At 52.4% G+C, this 17,732-nt stretch overlaps 1 protein-coding gene across 1 annotated transcript; it reads right to left on the reverse strand.

Moving 5' to 3' along the window:
* Positions 1-12,504: 12,504 nt before the first annotated feature.
* MYMK (myomaker, myoblast fusion factor) lies at positions 12,505-17,428 on the reverse strand (the record flags this gene model as incomplete). The annotated part of the gene is made up of 5 exons (XM_082067641.1): positions 12,505-13,044; positions 14,091-14,207; positions 14,884-15,032; positions 17,065-17,179; positions 17,273-17,428. 5 exons carry the CDS (start codon positions 17,426-17,428, stop codon positions 12,898-12,900), a joined length of 684 nt encoding a protein of 227 aa, XP_081923767.1. The 3' UTR covers positions 12,505-12,897.
* Positions 17,429-17,732: the final 304 nt, after the last annotated feature.

Raw genomic sequence — 17,732 nt, forward strand, 5'->3', positions numbered from 1 at the left:
TGCCATCGGCCACCGGCAGAGAGGAACAGGGTTGCCCCGATGGGCTATGAAAAAGCAAAGATGGGCTTGGATTCCCATACAAGGGGGAACAGGAGGCAGCTGCGTCCTTGAAGCAGGAGAATAAGGAGCTTTTTATAAGCCCATTTTTGCAGGCACCTCTTAACCCATTTATCCTGCCGAGAGAAAATCTCGTGGATGAAATTGGAGTGAAAGCTGGGACCTGAAAGCACATTTCTGCTCCACTGGCGATCTGTTAACGGGATAATCTTGTTACAGCCACCTGTTAGTCCTGGGGTGAATCTTGAGTGTTCCTGGGCAGATATTCATTTATTTTATTGGCATAACAGCACTCTGCCCCGTGATCCTGGGGTGTTCCCCAACACCTCAGCCCTCAGTTGCTTTCCCATTCAAGGTCATTGCAAATGGCACTAAATATTTTTAATTGCTCTTAAACGAAACCAACGTTGAGGTTTTGAAGATCAAAATGCACCAGATGGATCAGGATTTTATTCAGGGACCTTTGGGCTGAGCTTTACATGCACTAAAAATGAAAAAATCTTTACACATCTCCATGGCCTGAGTGTCTCTGAATTTTGCGTAAATCCGTGGCTGGATAGAGGTGAAAAAAATGCAATAATGTCCCTGCCATGCGGGAAAACTGTTGCATCCAGACTGTGCCCACGCTGGGAACCCGCCGGCCAGCGCTTCAGCTTCTCTCGCTTCCCACCAGCTTTGCTGCAGCTCCCCTGGGGTTTTTTCATTGCAGTTTTAAACCCCACGTGGCGTGTCCCCCCGAACCCCTGAACTCTCCCTCACCCGCCCGCAGCCACCACGGCAGGTGGGACCAGCCCCGGCCCCTCGCTCCCAAAATTCATTTCCCTTGGGAAAGCCTCTGAAGCTGGTTACACATCCCGCTGCCCCCCAGGGATCGAACGGGAGAGCCAGACCGTGCAGGAGGATGAGATGGGACAATTTGGGAGCGAGGAGGAGCAGGGTTTGTATGGGAGAGCAATGGGAGGTGCCGTCCCCGCTCGATCCTCGTCTCATCCCGGGGTTCTCCCGGCTTCGGGGTGTCCCGAGCCCCTGGGATTCTGCCCGTGTCTGGAGGAGCTCATGTGAAACCCATTAAAAGCGTTAAGGAAAGGGAGCACGACGGTTGGGAATAATTTTGTTTGGGTTTCTAAAACGTGCGCATGAAAACACTGTGTGGTTTTCTGACAAATTTGAAACAGCTCTGCTCAATTCACTCCAGTGCTGCTACTGTTGATCTAGCAGACTGTAAAGCATTTATTGGAGTTGCTTGAGGCGAACTTAAGCATCTGTGGAATAACAAGTCCAGGAAGTAATTGCATCCACAAGGAAAATATTTTTATGTATAATTCAGTGACCCATTTTATAAACATTGCGGTTCCACCTTGGACTTTGGGTTTTTTTTTTTTCTTTTTTTCCTTTTTTTTTTTTAAAATCCGCAGCCTTCCCTATCCAAGCGTCTGAGGTCAGTGAAATATGTGGGGCTGTGCTTGGTGGCTCCGTGTTTGGTAAGATACGGTGCTGGGAGGAAAACCCCGGCACAGGGTGGGAGCTGGGGGGTCTGGCTCTGGAGGTGGCACCACGGCGGGGGACACACAGACTCTGGGTGCTGCGGAGAAGCAGAGGAACAGTGTGGATTGCTCCCGCCGAGCTTGGCAAAAGCAGAGGAATTGTTTCGGGGCAAGGGCTTTTCTTTCTTCCTTTGCAAACCAGCTTTACGAGAAGATGAGTCACTCCCAGCCTGGGTGGCATCGCGCTGGGCGTGGGGCGGCAGAGCTGGGGGGGCTCTCGCTGTTGGGGTGTGCGGCTCCGGGGTGCCCTCAGCCACGGTGCTGCTGTCGAGGGGCAGCGGGTTCACCCCATGCAGAAGTTCTCAGTTCCTGCAATGTCCAGTTTTTAGGGGTTTTCTGAGGTTTCATTTCCATGAGGTGTGAATGCACCCCCTCCCACCCCACCTTTCTCAACCCAGGAGATGTTGCTGTTGCACAAAGACCTTTTGGAGGGGACTGGCCCATCCCAGGCACAGCTGGTTTGGAGAACAGCTTTAGATACAGACGTTTAAATGGGTGATAGCTTAAAAAGCATAGATATGCTCTAATAGAACAAAGTTATGAAAAGATAAAGCTGCAAAGCACCTTATTCCAATTGCACTCAATTTTTGTGGGGTATTTGTAGGTGTGCCAGCACCTTGGCCAGGACAATGGGATTGATGGCACCACAGTTCACTGCTACAGCTTTGTCGGAATCTTTATCCCTTTGGGGGTAAAAAGGTCTGACCAAGTCTGAGCAGCGAAAAGCATGTGGGTGCTGTGCCGTGAGACCAGGGGCCACCTCGTGGGTGCCCGTCCTCCCTGTGGAGAAGCCACCAACTTCCCCCCCACTGCCTGTGCTACTGGAGGGGACCCATTATCCCCTACCAGGCAGCAAACCTGTCCCCTGCCCCACTGCATCTCCCTGGGCACAAGGCTCAAAGCCAGGCAGCGCTGGAAACTGGAGGGCAAAGCTCGAGTCAGGGGCACCAGGCAGAGTCCCCATCGCTTTTCCCGTTGCTTCCATCACCCCAAATAGCCGTGTCCCGGGTGCAGCCGCCCCCCTGCCCGCAGAGCAGTGATGCCAAGGGCAGCCGCAGCCCCGGGGCCAGGCCGTGCTCCAGGAGGGAGAAGAAAACAAAACAAAACAGGCCTGGGAGTAAATATTATCTGAATATAAAGGAACGCGATGTTTCTTCATATGGGTCTAGAATTTCTGCCTTTTAACAGCTAACCTTGACTCAGCCAATATCCACAACATGCAACCCTGGCCAAAATATGCTGGGCCTTAAAGTACCACAACAGCTGTTTTTCTTGCTAAAATATGACATTAAATTTTTTGGACGGCTGGATGCTTCCTTGATGAACGTGGAATAAGGGGCTATTTTTCCTCTCTCTCTCCCCCCGTTCCATCTTTCCTTCTCCTTCCGTGCAAGGCAATAACGCACGAGCCTTTCAGACATCCCGTGTGGGCAAACAGCCGATGTGCCTGTGGGGCCAGAGCCCCCGTGCAACCCAGGAGAGGGGGCTGCTGCTTCCTGAACCCCCCTTGTTATTGCTGGACCCCTCCCATGCCCTGGCAGAACCTGCACCAGCAGCAGCCGCAGCCCTGACATCTTGTTTTGTCGATGGTTTGTAGTATGTAAAAAATGTTGCTCCCTTAAAACAAGGGTAGTGGGGCTGGCGGGTACCTCGGTGGGTTTTTTGCACTTTGGAACCCGTGTTCTTGCAAAATGGGCAAGTTGGGGCTTTTCAAAAGCTCCGGCTACAGCCAGCGATGTGGGACAGGATGCCCATGGCTGCATCCAGCCCATGAGCAGGTGCTGGTCCCTGTCCCTCAGCTGACCAGCTTTTTCTGGACGAGCTGCGTTTCCCAGGCTGTGGTGGGCGCTGCAATGGGCATTTACAGCAGAATCACTGCTCTGGGCCTTGAAACAAGGGAATGGCTGCAGTGGGAGCAGGGATGTGTGGCGGGATGTGCCCTGGTTGGTGCCAGCGAGGTGGTTCTGCTTGGCAGCGCTGTGGCCACCCACGACAGCATCGCCCAGTGACACAGTGACATGCCCAAAGTCCATGTGCGGTTAACGCGGGCAAGAGCGGGATGTGGCATTTGCTCCCCTTCCCATCCATCCCTCTCCATCCTTTCCCATCCCCTCCATTTCTCCAGAGATGCTGTGGATCCTCACTCAGCTCCCCTTGCACCATTGTGAAGAACAAAATCTCTGCCCTCTACTCCTCGTCCTCCCCTTCTTGTCCTTTTTTTTAGATCAGCTTGATTTTTGATGGGAGACAGAAGAATTTTTAATAGGGGAGAGGTGGGAACCAAAACAGGATGAAGTTTTCACTGCCCAGAGCCTCCTGGGCTCATCGATTTTTGGCTGGGGCCTCACATCTCAAGGGCTGATGAACTGGGAGAACTGCTGAGGTGCTGCACGGGCAACATGGCATCGTTACTCATTATTCCTCTTATTTATTAACAATTTCACTGCAGTACCTTATTTATACCTAACACTGTACCTGCCAAGCTATAGCGCTTGTTGTGCATGTATTTATTTCTGGAGACCTGTGGTTACTGGTGCGGATGGGGATGCAGGCGGGGGCTGCGCAGGGTGCCAGGCTGGTCCCCAGCGGTACCCGTGTGTGTGTTTAAGGTACGTGCTCCTTTTCCCCGGCCGGCGAGCATGTGGTTGGAATTAGCGGTGCGGCTGCAGGGGGAGCGGGCAGCTGGGTTTCTCCGGAGCGTTTCAGTGCTTAATCTCTGAAGAATGCAGAATGTCTGTCTGGACGCCCCGGCCAAGATCAACTCCACGGCACGGGGAGGCCAACATAAACGTTCATGTTTTGTGTCACTGAGATTTCATTAGATGTTTTTTATGTAATTGCATAAGTCGAACTACCGTGATGAAAATGCCACAGCGAACGAGCAAGATGAATTGTGAAACCTCTCCTTCGAGGAGACGTTGGCCTCCTCCGGACCGTGGGGATCCAGCTCCAGCCTCTTCCAAGGCGCTTGTGACCTTTTGGGATAAATATGAGGCTGTTTGCCCATGTTCTCCCCTTTCCCCCCCTCACCCTGACGTCAGGGTGAGCTCAGACAAGGCAGCAGGTCTCCCCGTGGCCGAGGTTGGCTGGTCCCGCTCTCTGACGGGCTCCCATCCCTCCTCCAAAACCCGAGGGGAGGCGACGGGGCCAGGGCGAAGGAAGAAAAGTTTCTCCTGCTTCTTGGCTGCCTGGTGTCAAAGTGCTCTGCAGCATCTGAATGGTATCACTGCCCTCTCCGTTCCTCTCTTTAAGCCCTGATAGAGGCAGGGAGGGCGAGCTGCAGGGCTCAGTGAGCATTTGCAGCGATGCTGCGCCCCATCCCTGTCTTCTGGGTTTGATTGCTATTGATAACAACTTTGTTAAAATCTGTCTCTTAAAGGCCTGGTGATACAGATTAATGTCGGTTTAGTTAGGCCTTAAATCAGTGCCTGCTTGGTTCAAACTCAGATGCCAGGCAGCCCCATGGGACAGGACAGTGCTGCTCCCCCAGGACGCAAGGGCTCAGTGGGGTGACATCCGGCCACCTTCCCCAGCTGCACGCCCATCCCGATTCTCCTTGGTGGTTTGACAGCATGGATATTGATGTGGGGCGAGAAGCTGGACCCACTGGGACAGCATCCCAGTGCAAATCCCCTGCATTTTGTGATTTTGCTCCCGGGCAGGTTTTCCTGCAGATGCATGGCAGGGATGGGGAAGGCGGCCGGCGGAGAGGGAGTCCCGGGTGCTGCATCCCCGCGGCGGCTTCTGCGAGACGGGCTGGAACGGTCGCCCTCGCCGCAGACACATCTGCTGGGCGGGAGGGCCTGGAATTTGGGATATTGTTTTTCTGGCGGGGAGCGGTGGGTGCCAAAAGCCTGATAAATTAATCACCTCTGACATGGGTCAGTCCAGCTTCTGGCGTGCACAGGCTGGGCCCCCCGAGCTGCCGAGCGGAGACGGTGCTGCTGCAATGCGAAAGTTCATTATGCAAGGAGACGGCCCGGGAGGGGAGCAGGTTTTGGCTGGGCTGGGAGGGGGCAGCTGCTGCTGGGGGAGGGCTTGGCCACTGTGCTCCCTCCAGGATGTCCAGCGCTGGGAGATGTGGTGGATTGACTCTTGCCAGCTGCCTGGCGATGCTATGACCTGACAGTGCTCGTTACCTGTTTTGGCGAAGAGCTGCACGCTGCTGGCCCTTGAGAGACTGGATGTATTTAGGATTTATACAGCTCCTGTCACATCAGGGTCCTTGGTTGGTGACTGCTGCACTCCTGGTGCTGGTGGGGCTGCAGAGCCCGGGGGAGGCCGTGTGGGATGGGGATGTGCAGGAGATGTGCAGGACACAGCAGGGGTGCAGCTCATTGCAGTCACTCAGTCCTTGCAGGCAGGTGTTTGCTGCTTCCCTTCCCAGCACACACCAGCATCTCTCCCTCTGCCAGCAGCACCATTTGCTTCACCTTCCCCAGTCTTTCTTGGGACCATTTCTGCTCAGAAAAGGAGAAAGAGGGAGGCAGAGCATGGAGCGAAGCTTGGAGGAAAGGGTCCCACCGGGGTCTTCGAGAGGGTTTCAGGCTGCATTTGTGCCTCACATTCACCCAGGTGTTTGCAGGCGCTGTGCAGGGCAGGACCGCGCTGCTCAGGGTGGCAGGAGGTGTTAAGACAGGGTGAGTGCCGTAATTGCGTTTGGGATCTGAGCAGATCTTATCAGGATGATGCAGAAGCCTCCCTCTGTCCCTCCTGTCTTCTCAGCTTGCTTGCTCTCCTTCTCTCTCCCCCTTGTTTCTTTTCTTTTTTTCTTTTTTTATTTTTTTCTTTTGGTCCAGACATAATTAATGTAAACCAAATGCTTTGTGCACAGCTGCTGGCATCCTGAAACCGTTTTGTGTGTGGTCTTTCCTTTAGCCTGGACAGAGATGGAGCAAAACTCTGAGCACTATCCCAGACCTGCTTGGGCAGAGAGCAGCATCTATTACACAAGAAGCACCTTGAGTTTCTGCGTTCCCCTCATAGGATGAGGTTATGCGATGGCTGGTTGAACTGGTTTAAATAAAAACCATGGAGCTGCCCAAAAACTTCATCTCGCAAATCCAGCCAAACCCAAGCTCAACTTCTCTTGCTGGTTGAGGGAGGGACGGTTTCTGCTCTCAGTGCTTGGCCAAGTGATGCTCACAGGAGAGGGGAAGGGTTCTGATCTGCAGAAAGGTGCCTTCCCCAGTCCCCCATCCTTGCACCCAGCCCCACTCCAGGATGCTCCGGGGCTGTGGGGCTGGTGAGCACCAGAAAAAGAATTGTCTGCACCGAGTGTCCCGCAGCTCCCGGGCGATGACAATTTTAAATGAGTGAGAGGTTGAAAAACAGCGAGTGAGATTTTTTAAAAAGGTCACCTTGGCGAAGGAGACAAAAATTCTTCCTTGCGCGAGCGAGATGCTTTAGGAACTGCCTTAAAATTAATCCAAAACATAAGCGCAGCTCCAAATGAGTGGGACTTGGCAAGACGGCTGGACACATTATCTTTAAATATAGGCAGGCATCCCAGAGGGTTTCTGGTGGTTTTCCTGGTCATTTCTTACTCCTCCATCTCCCCTTCTGTTCCCCGCTCCTTGCATAATTCACTCTATTTTAATGCCTCTTTCCACATTCCGGGTAGCCGTTTGTTTATCGCTCTGAAGTCTCCCCGAACCAGGCAGGGTTGCAACACTGCAAACGCTTTTGTGTTGGGATGGTTTTGCTTGCAGCGACACTTTTCCTTGGGAGGACATTGTGGCTCTCGAGGGATCGCAAAGGTTTTTCAAAGGTACAAATGCCTCTGGCTTGTGGGCTTGGGCTCTGGACCCTATTCTGTGCAAAATTACCACGGCAAGCCCTCCCTGTACGCTGCAGGTATGTGTGTGTGTGTTTGCAGGGCCTTGGCAATGCGGCAGTGCTAGACTGGTCCGAGCCATGTGTTCTTGCGAATGCAGCTTCCTATTGACTTGTTAAACATTTGCTATTTATCAGATTTTTGCTTTTAAACTGTCTGTAACAGTCTGGGAGAACTTGTGTCAAAATCCCTTCCAGATGTGAAGGTGCTACCTGATACTTTGCTTATAACCTGCACCCTCGCTCCTGCTCCGTTCGGATTAGCTCAACTACTGTGAAAACTAAAATGCAAATGAAGATATAGAAAGAGAGGAGAGACAAATGTAAAATTTCCCCAAAACCTTCCCTTTTATAGGCAAACTAGATCCTGCCTTTATAAGGCGATTGTGAGTTTTATCAGTGAATATTTGCTTTGTTAGAAAACCACAGGTAAGCAGGGGAAAGCAGCCACCCATCCCTGTCTATCCCTGCGAGTGCTTTTTAAAGCTTTATTGACTTTTTTTTTCCCCCATTGAAATAACATTTCTTTGGGTCTGGGGCTTCCAGACACATCAGCTCGTTTTATGAGCATCAGATGATGTGCGCAGTTGGAAACCCGAGCGGTTCCCTTGCATTCGGAGCACATGGATCAGATAACGATGACGGTTCGTTAAATGCTCATTGAAAAGCTGCTGCAAGGTTGGGAGCTTTCCTGAGCAGCACCCGCTCTGCAGACACGCTGCCCTGTCCATCTCCAGAAGCAGCTTTGGGGCCACAAGATATTCCCAGGTTAAAACAACTTCTCAGGCTCCGTGGTATCTGTCAGATCATATGCGGCCCGAGCCAGCTCCCATCGTAGCAAGGGAGGGTTTTCCACTGACTTTAAGAGGTGCTGGCCCGGGGCCATCCTCTGTGTAATGCGGATCCGGCAGCGTGCGTGATGCACTGCATGATGACAGAATTTCTGGGAGATTGGCCTAAACCAAAAACCTTGGACTGCCGCTCCCTGGGACCGCTCCGCCGGAGGAGCGGGGAGGCTGGAGACACCGAATCTGGACCGGAGCAGGTTTTTGCAGCTGTGAAAGCATCCCCGCAAGAGCCGAGCGAGCCCGGCTGCTTCGCATCTGCCCTTCCTCGGCTCGGGGACTCGGCGCTCGGGTTTGGTCACTTGGGTCGAGTCCACCATCCGCATCCGTCTCCGGCGCTGCCGGGGGGAGCAGACACCTGGGAGTGTGCGAGGGGCTCCCTGCCCGACTCCCCCCGGGAGCTGAGCGGCTCAGCCTGTCTGCGGGGCTGTGGCCAAGCTTCCCCCTGCCCCGAAAATACCCCATTGCTGCCAGAGGCAGCTGGGATGGGGCTGCACTACCTGCACTGACTGGGCTGGAAAGTTTGGTTGGAAATCTTGCTGAGAGGAAAGAGGAGCAGAGGAGAGACATCCCAGGACAATGCATGGCGCTGTTTTAAGCAAAACCCCGATGCATGGCTGTTTTTCTCTCTTGGTGGTGCTGGGTTAGGGTGCTTTGCAACCATGCAGGGGGTTCCACTTTGCTGAACTCCATGGTTGCATCTGCTCTGATTCCATCCTGCAGTGCAGCACCAGGCACAGCAAATCCCCCTCTGCTCTTCCTGGGTGTCCCCTGACTCCTCTGGAGTGCTGGAGACTTTATTGAGCACCCAGAAAGGGGCTGGGACAGCTGGTGCAAAGCTGAGAGACACCAAGTGGTCTCAGTGCTCCATCTGCCCCTTTTTTTCCAGGCTGAGGGATGGGGCTGGTTTCTCATAGTGCATCTGTGCCATGTCCCAGGGCCGTGGAGCCCAGGGGGTGTGCAGGACATGGGTGGTGACTCCCTTTGCCCCTGCAGACCTGCTCTGTCCAGGCTGGTTTACCACATGAATGCGTGCGGAGGAATGGGGGTGCGAGGGTGAGGGGGGAAGAGCAGCGTGTGGAAAAAAACCCGACCGTGAAGCGGTCTTTCAAAATCACATGGTGATAAGGCATTTTCTGGAGTGCCCCATACAGCTGGCAGCAGAAACCAGGCTTTTATGTTTCAGTCTGGCTAGTTTTTCACTTTCTGCAGCCAAAAGGATCTGGATAAAGTTTGCCTGGAAGATTAGCTGGCACTGAGCCTGACTAGACATCTCTGGAAGCCTCCCCTTGAGCAGGAGTAGGTCCTAATTCCCCTCTCATCCCAGCTTTATCTTAGGCAAGTGTGGGGAAATGTGTGTCCCCTGGGAGGGGACAGTTCCACCCTGTCTTGTGTGAGTCTGCTCCAAGATTTCTGGTGGGGCTGCAGCCTTGGGACCAGCACCCAGTGCGCCGGGTCCCCACTAATCCCACCATGGGGATGCTGGGGAGCAGGCAGCGCTGAGCGAGGCCCCGGGGATCCCCACTGCCATGGTCCCCGCGTGTGGCAGAGACCAAGCCCGGCAGCCTAAGGGGTGGGACAGGAGCAGAACCCTCAGCCCAGCTGCTGTGGCTTCGCATCAGCCCTCACCGGGGGATGCGCATCCTTCACGTGGTCTGTCCCGACGCTGAAACCAAACGGTGAAATGGGGTGTGTGGGAGCTCCCCAAGCAGGGCTGAGCTCCCCCAGCTCCGGGACAGATGTGCTCCAGCTGCTGCACATCGTGTGATGCCACCTCTGTGGGGACAGCATGCACCCCATGCCCAGACACAAAGCAAAGGGGATTTCGTGCCTGGGGAGGCACCCTGGAGCGGGGGAGACGGCCAGGCTCCTTGTCGCTGCCCTCGGCCATTGCGCTGGTCGCAGATGCCAAGGTCTCCGGAGCGGAAAGCCCGGTCCCTCCCGTCTCATTCCTTTTTCCTTGTTCTTTTCTCTTTTTTTGTTTCCTCTCCCCCCTCCGGCTGATTTTAAAAAAAGCCCAGGCAGTTTGGGCTTCATGAAACCCAAATGCTTTTTGCAGCATCAAGCACGGATCCCATAAGTAATATCCCAGTGTTCGAGAATAAGACAGTATATGAAGTAGACAGGGAGCTATAAAGACGCTTTAAAAGGGGCAATAAAAGTTTTGGGTTTCATATCGTCTTACCAAAGAAGAGAATAACAGAGAAGCAGGAAATTTCAGTAGCAGACATGACAAAGGTCACAGCACTCAGACTGCACCTTAGACGAAAACACCTACTCTTATGAAAACAGCAAGAATTTTTGGCAGGGGCTCAAGAGCTCTTACAGGCAAAGCTCTCGGCAGCGCTAAAAGGTTACAAGAGACTGTTTTGTCTACGTTGCTGTAAATGTTTATAATATTTCCCTGCGTTTGTATTGCAGGGGATATCCTGCTCCGGTGATAGCGAATTCGGTCCGTGCACCTTCCTCGAGGGTGTTGGGGTGCCCAGTCCCACCGCAGCGGGTGCTGATGCCATGTCAGGGACCCCTCCAGATGTGCCCAGCTGCACTTCGGCCCTGAGGGCGGGTGCTGGTCCTGCATGGGGGTGCGAAGGGCTGGACGGTTTGCACAGTCAGAGCAGTGTCCCAGGACATCAGCAGGGACGGGGGGAAAAGGAAACCATGGCTGCTGTTTTATTGTGTGCAATACGCTTTTTGAGTTGTGGGTTTGTTGGGTTACTTTTTTTGGTGTAGCACCTGAACACCTGGCAGGTGGGAGCAGCAGCTTTCATTACTCAGCTGGGCTTTAGCTAACACGTCCTCCTTGTCCGTGTGGGGTTTGCCAACCTTTTTTCCCTTCTGCTCAGCCGCGTTGCAGTTACCCAGCCCCTCTCCTCACAGCGCTTTACCCGCGCAAGCCTCTCCCCATGCCCACGCTGCCCACAAACCGCCAGGACTTGCTGCAGGGTTTTACATGTCACTGCAGTCCTGGGGAGGCCGAACAATCACAAAAATGAGTCAGGGGGGTCAGGATGCCTCTGATCAGCAGCTGCAGTGAGTGGCAGAGGGTGTGCAGAGGGAGGGAGACTGCTGGTGGAGACCCAGCGTTGAGGATTTGCGGGTGGGGTAATGCACAGAGAGATGCGTTTGGGGTGGCTCAGTGAGAGCCAGCGTGGCCCTGCCTGTGGGACACCCATGGGGGCGACCGCTTGGGAAGTAGCTGCACACTTGCATATATTGCCAAGGTGCTTCTTGCATTCAGCTCTGAATTGGGAGTCGGAGAACTTGGGACTGCTTTTTGGGGATGCCACGAGCAGCCCTCACATGGCAAAGTACTCCAGTAGTGTGCAAACAATGGTGAAAGTTTTGTATGCAAACAACAGGGAAAATTTTGTACACAAACAATGGGGAAAGTTATTTACACAAACAATGAGGAAAGTTTTGTACGCAAACCCATAGAGCACCTTGCAAAACTTCCCGGGGGCTGGATGCTGCAGCAAACCTGATGTGCTGTGTTGCTTTAGATGCTGGGGAACCCTTTGAAAAGTCTTTGCTAGCGCTGCCTGTGCGTGCAGCTGCACCGGCTGTGCCACCGCTTGCCAGTGACTCTTGAATGCTCAGGGGTTCATAATTCATGTATATTTTTGTTGGAAGCTCATCCAGTTTTGGTTGTTGCCCCGTTGCAGGAAGTTGCTCTGATGAATGACTGAGGTGGATTTCTCTTCCAGAGGAACCCAGGCTTAATGTGGGCTTTCTGTGGACATCGCTGTATATCGATACTGCTCTAATTGTCCATGACATATAGTCTTGGCGTTATTCCCAGACAGTCTAAATAAATCATACACTTCTGCTATAGTAAATAGTCTGTTAGAGGAGATGTTATAAGCTTACAGCCCTCCCCCTCCCTCCAGGAGCTTCTTTTCTCTGCCTCTCATTTTCCATGTGTTTTCCATACTAATGATGCTCTCCACAAGCGCACCTGCTGCCTGCGCTGCCCGGGCAGCTCCGCAAGGACAAAGTGCCCAATGTTGCAGCTCCATCCAGGACAGAGGGGGCTGTGGGCAGGGGAGGGGGTGGCCGTGCCTGGAGCTCAGCTCTGGGGCCGGCGTCTGCCCTTGACTGAGCAGAGCTGAGCTGGAACATTTCTTGCACCGCTTAAGAAATGCTGGCTTGCAAAGCTTTTTGTTAGTATATATTATTTACATCAGGAGAACGCATAAATAAAATAGTAAATATCTCACAAAAATACAGGTTCTGTTAATCAGACATGACAAACGAAGCCTCATGTGCTCAGGCAAATTTCCATGGAGGGGACAACTCGGGTCCTCCCAGGCTGGTGCAGCGGACAGCCCAGGTGGTGACATGGGCTGAGAATGCAAATGTCCCCCAGGGCTGGGGACAGGTGACAGCCCAGATAAGTGCTTCTCCGGGGAGAAATCCGGGTGTGCAGCAAGCACAGCCTCTGCAAGGGCTGGCGATGGAAAGGGGAGGCCTTTCCAGGGAAGAAAAGCCCAGGGCGTGCACAGAGCTGGTGGGAAAAGACGCCGGTGTCAATGGGGAAAGGCACTTTGCTTTTGCTTGCACCTCTCAGTCACCCCAGGAGCAGAAAACCACGTGCCCTGCTCATCTGGGGCCGCTCAGACACAGCAGCAGAGCGTGGAGCAGTCGAGCTTGGCGGGGGTCCCGGTGCCCCCAGCCTTCTTGTTCTCCTTGGGCAGCAGCAGGACGAAGGCCATGGCCAAGGCGCAGTGGTAGAAGCTGTGCACGTAGGTGTAATCCCACTCCTGCAAACGGGGAGAGCGTTAGCGAGATCTGCTGGGGCTGTGGGAGCAACGGGGTTAGGTGCAAAACATTAACTTTCTGCGAGTAGCCAAAAGGAAAGGAATAGAAAAAGAATTTCTGAGCCTTCTGCCTCTTTTTGCTGTCAAAGAAGAAAGGATTTCCAACCTTAAAAAAAAAAAAAAAAGATAAAAGAAAGGAAAGCAAAGTGGATTTAACACATTCCAATTTGCACATTTCCCAATTTTTGAATGAAGTGTTTCATTACCCCGCAAAGGACGCGGTGGAGAGGCCGGAGCACGGGGGGAGGCAGTTTCTGCTAAGTGACATTTTTATGTTCTGCTAGAATTTGCAATTACTAAATGCTTTGAAAAATAATCCTTGGGGATGACTGTGAGGTCGTATCTAGCAGCTCCCAATGCACAGAGCAGCTGTAACGGCGGGGCTGAGCGCGGGCGTCACAGCAGCTCTGTCGGGGGTTACCACCTTCCCCGCACGGGACAGACGGACCGTTTTGCACAGGATGGGTGGACTGGGCAGCAGCGAGAGCAAAAGGTTATAAACATGGGATCGAGTGCCCCTGGGAGTCAACTGAGAGGCTTTTCTTTGGCGTGAGCCAGTTTTGGATCTAGTCATGCCTGGGTTATATCCAGTTCCTGCCATGGCTCCACAAGGTGTCCTTAAGTCACCCGTGCCCAGTTTCCAAAACAACCCCGCTTGCATTCAACAAAACCTTTTTGAGGACATGCACAGCTGAAGAGAGCGCGGCCTGTGTCCTTGTGACTCGCTTAATGGGGGGAAAAGAGAGCGAGCAGCACCCTGCATGTCACTTGCTGTCACATCTGCCCACACTGTGGTTAATAGGCCAGAGGCTGGGATGGGGACAAGTGGGGGGACCTTGTCCCTTCTGCCAGACCCTGGCACACCAATCTGGAGACCTGCACCTGAACTGGCTATTGTCCAGGCTGGATGCTGTGAAGGGAGAAGTCTCCTATCACGGTAACATCCTCTACACCTTGTAAAGTCAGTGAGGGAATGTGCAAATAGGTACCTCAAAGAAGAACCTCAGCATCAGCGCTAACGCCCCGAAACAGAAGCCAGGACCAATCTGCTGGGTGTAGACGCTCTTGTCTGGATAGAGCCCTTTCTTCTCTTTCATCTTTTGGAGCTGGAAGGAAAGAGAGAGCACCCTAATTGTATTCACCTGGGTTTAGCTCCCTGCTTTGCAGCCCAAACAACTCATGAATGCTGAAATAAAACCAGGCAAAGCCTGGCTCTCAGTCCTCTGCTTGTCCATCCCTTTGCTGTTGTGCCCACTAGATTTTAGCTGCTGGCCAGTTAGATGCGGCTTAGTGATGATGTGTAGCTGGGACTTGGATTACTGTATTTCTGTGGCACTCAGCAGCATCTTCCTGCAATTTTTGTCCCACCACTGAATCCTTCTCCTTTCCCAGTAATGGCTCTGCCCCCCACGCTCCCACCCCTGTCACAGCATCTGCTGTGTGTGGGACACACGCCACGGTCCCCGAATGTCCCAGGAGCTGCCAGCCAGGTTCAGGCAGACTACAGGCAGATTCCTTCCCATTTTATCACTGTGTTTCCTCTACCAGCCCCGGGGCAGTTTACCAGACCCTTCTGCCTCTGAGTAGCTGTAAAAACTCCATAAATACATTCCTCCTGATTCAAAACGCAGGGACAGGAGATGTAGTAGATTGCTCAGACTGATCAAATCTGGCATTTATCACAAAGGCTGCTTGCTGGCTGCTTGTGTTCTGCCTGAAGAAGTGATGTTCCCCACCACAAGCATCCCCCAAATCCCCAGTGTGGTGCCCTTCCCCACATACCCATTTCACAGTTATTGCCAGGACGGCCGTCCCGATGGGTCCCGAGTAGACGCCGTAGCCCCAGCGGTCGTGGTAGATCCTCACAGCGATGGTGAGGACGCCGAACATGACGAAGGTCGATCTCTTTGGCTCGTCAAACTCTGCCAGGGCTGCACCGAGCACAGGGAGCATCAGCTCAGCCCCCCTGCTTCCTCGGCTGCTCCCCTAAAGCCTCCCTGGGGTCTGTCCCCCCTGCCTCGGAGACCCTTAGCATTGCATCCATGTCTGATTGCCCTTCTTATGCCTCACAGCTGGGGAAACTGAGGCACATAGGGGCAAAGCCAGCCATCCTGAGGCATCTGAGTGGCAGCTCTAGGAGCTGATTTCAGAGATCTTTTATTCACTGTTGTGTGTGGAGGCTAAAGGAGATTTCCCACCTGTATTTCTCTTTCTTGCCCCGACCCAGAAAAGGTGAGTTCACCATCAGCTCTTGGGTTCATCCCACATCTCCAACCTTCCCAAACCTGCTGGCTCCCCCCACTGCATCCTCCATCACTCGCAGCATCAGGACCACACTCGCCGCTGCCGTGGGGACCGTACTGCCCGTCCCTGCTGGCACCTGCCACGGGTTTGCAAGCTGGAAGTCACCGGTGCGAGTAAATTATTAGAGGCTTTTGTTTAGCACAGGATGGGGTAATAACTGATAAAAGTTATGGATCCCAGTGGGCTCCATGCTTTTCCAGCTTGCACAGCTGTGTTATGGCTGTCCTGGATTTGCATTCCGGGAAGTGTGCCCGAGGGTCTGCGTCCGCACATGTGCGCTCGGGCTTTACAAGCCACAGCGAGAGGCTTCCCTGGGCTGCAGTCACCACACCTTCCATGTCCTTGGATCGTGGTTTTATGGGGAGTTTGGCTAAGGGATAATGTCCGCATTTTAATCTCTGTTGTTTCCCCGGGGGTCAATATTTTAAACGTTGCAGTCTGGGATTTGTACTTTTTTTTTTTTTGCAAGGTTTTTGAATGCAGTAATGAAGCAATCAAGTTGAATTTTGCTGCAAGGAGCCAAAGTGTCTGGATCGGCTCTGACCTACCCTGACTTTGCTGTTATCTTCTGAAAATGCCCTTTGGAGATGATTTGCCTCATTGCCTTTTCTAGACGAGCAGAGAGAGCACTGAAGTGCTGCGGACAGTGTGGGAGTCCGAATCTGCTGAGCAAAGCCTTTGCTGTCGAAAGGGACTGTCCCCTCATCTCTCTGCCCTTGCCCTGCTCTCTTCTCCTGCCAGAAATACTCAGGTCCTTCCAAAAATCATGTTGGCAAAATGGGAAAATAATAGGTTTGAAGTTTTAATCCTTCTTTAGTTCCATCATTTTTTTTCCCATTTCTGTGATACCTTGTTTCAGTGGCAAATGAGGAACAAAATGAGAAAAAAAAAGAAAGTGAAGGAAATATGGGAAAAGGAAAACTGAATAATATGGCAATAGTAGGCTGGGATTTTTAATAAAAAGGAAGTGAAATATATTTCTGCTTTTTCTAAACAGATCTAATGTTTCCTGTCAGCCCAGACTAGGCTTTTGAGAAACTAGGAAGATACATTTGCTTTGACTAAACCACTTGGATTTGCATGCCACCGGCACATTCTGCATCTCTTAGTGCTCCCAAGTCAGGACAGGACAAGCTGATGGGCTCAGTATGGGGAAAATGAGGAGAAATGGGAGATTCCCCACTATGTGAGGTTTCAAACTAAGTCATCCCATAGCACTGCCCTGCCTTGAACTAAAGCACAAGGCTACATGTGTTACTTGCCAATTTGAAATAAACAATTCTGCTGTTGTCAGGACATGAATAAGAGCTGGTGAAGGTGTAGGAACACCCCACTAAAAAAATCACCCGGTGCCAGAGCTCTGTTTATCTCCAAAGAGCCAAACTCCCCCAGCCACCACTCAGGACAGTTTTTATGTGTGTCTAGACCCCACCGACAGAAATGGGTTTCCAGGGCATGAACTATATAAAAATAGATTTAACCGTAGCACGGGATGACTTCCAAAAGGCCAGTCAGAGCTAAGTCTTGCAGATGGCAGCTCAAAGGCAACAGCATTTCTGGGGGTTTCACCCAGTGACTGTCCCACCAGTGATGGTGACAAATCCTGCCCGACCTGCCAAAGGCGGTGCTGGGGGGGAAGCTTGAGAGAGTGGTGCTTACCCATCAGGGACACCCAGATGGACAGGGCTGTTCCATAGATGCTGAAGTATTCCAGGATATCGTAGCGCATGAAGCACAGCACTGATAAGCCGGGGCCATCACATGCGTGGTAAATCTATTAAATTAAAAAATACAAAACCAAAGAAAAGCATTGGAAAACTAGTTCCTTACCCACTACCCACAGACCAGTTAACATAAACGTTCTTACCAACTGATTTGAAACAGTCTTTGCATGGCTGTTGAAAGGATGGCCAGCCAGGAACAGAGCAGTCTCAAATACACCCAGGTCACTGATATACAGTAATGAATATATTTGAGATATAATGTCACCATTCCTAATTGTAAATTGCTCAAGAATCAGCATTCTTCTCTCTTAGTACAAGTTATTTGCGGACAAGCTTTATTTTGCCTCTTGGTCTCTGCCAGAATTTGCAATCTGATGACTAAGCTGCTTCGAGCCGAGACGCGGGCGGCGTGGGGATGTCCTCTCCAGCAGGAGGACTCTGAGGTTATGGTTGTAATTGCGAAAGATCCTTGTAAAACTATTCAAAATCAGTGTCCTGATGAAATGTGTATAGATGCCAGGTCACTGTCCAGGCTAAATAGGGTTTATATGGCCAGAGTCTGAATACTGGGGAACTCACTCATTAATGCATTCCCTTAAAAGC

The sequence above is a fragment of the Streptopelia decaocto genome (assembly GCF_964273445.1).
Source record: "Streptopelia decaocto genome assembly, chromosome: 17".
Lineage (NCBI taxonomy): Eukaryota > Metazoa > Chordata > Aves > Columbiformes > Columbidae > Streptopelia > Streptopelia decaocto.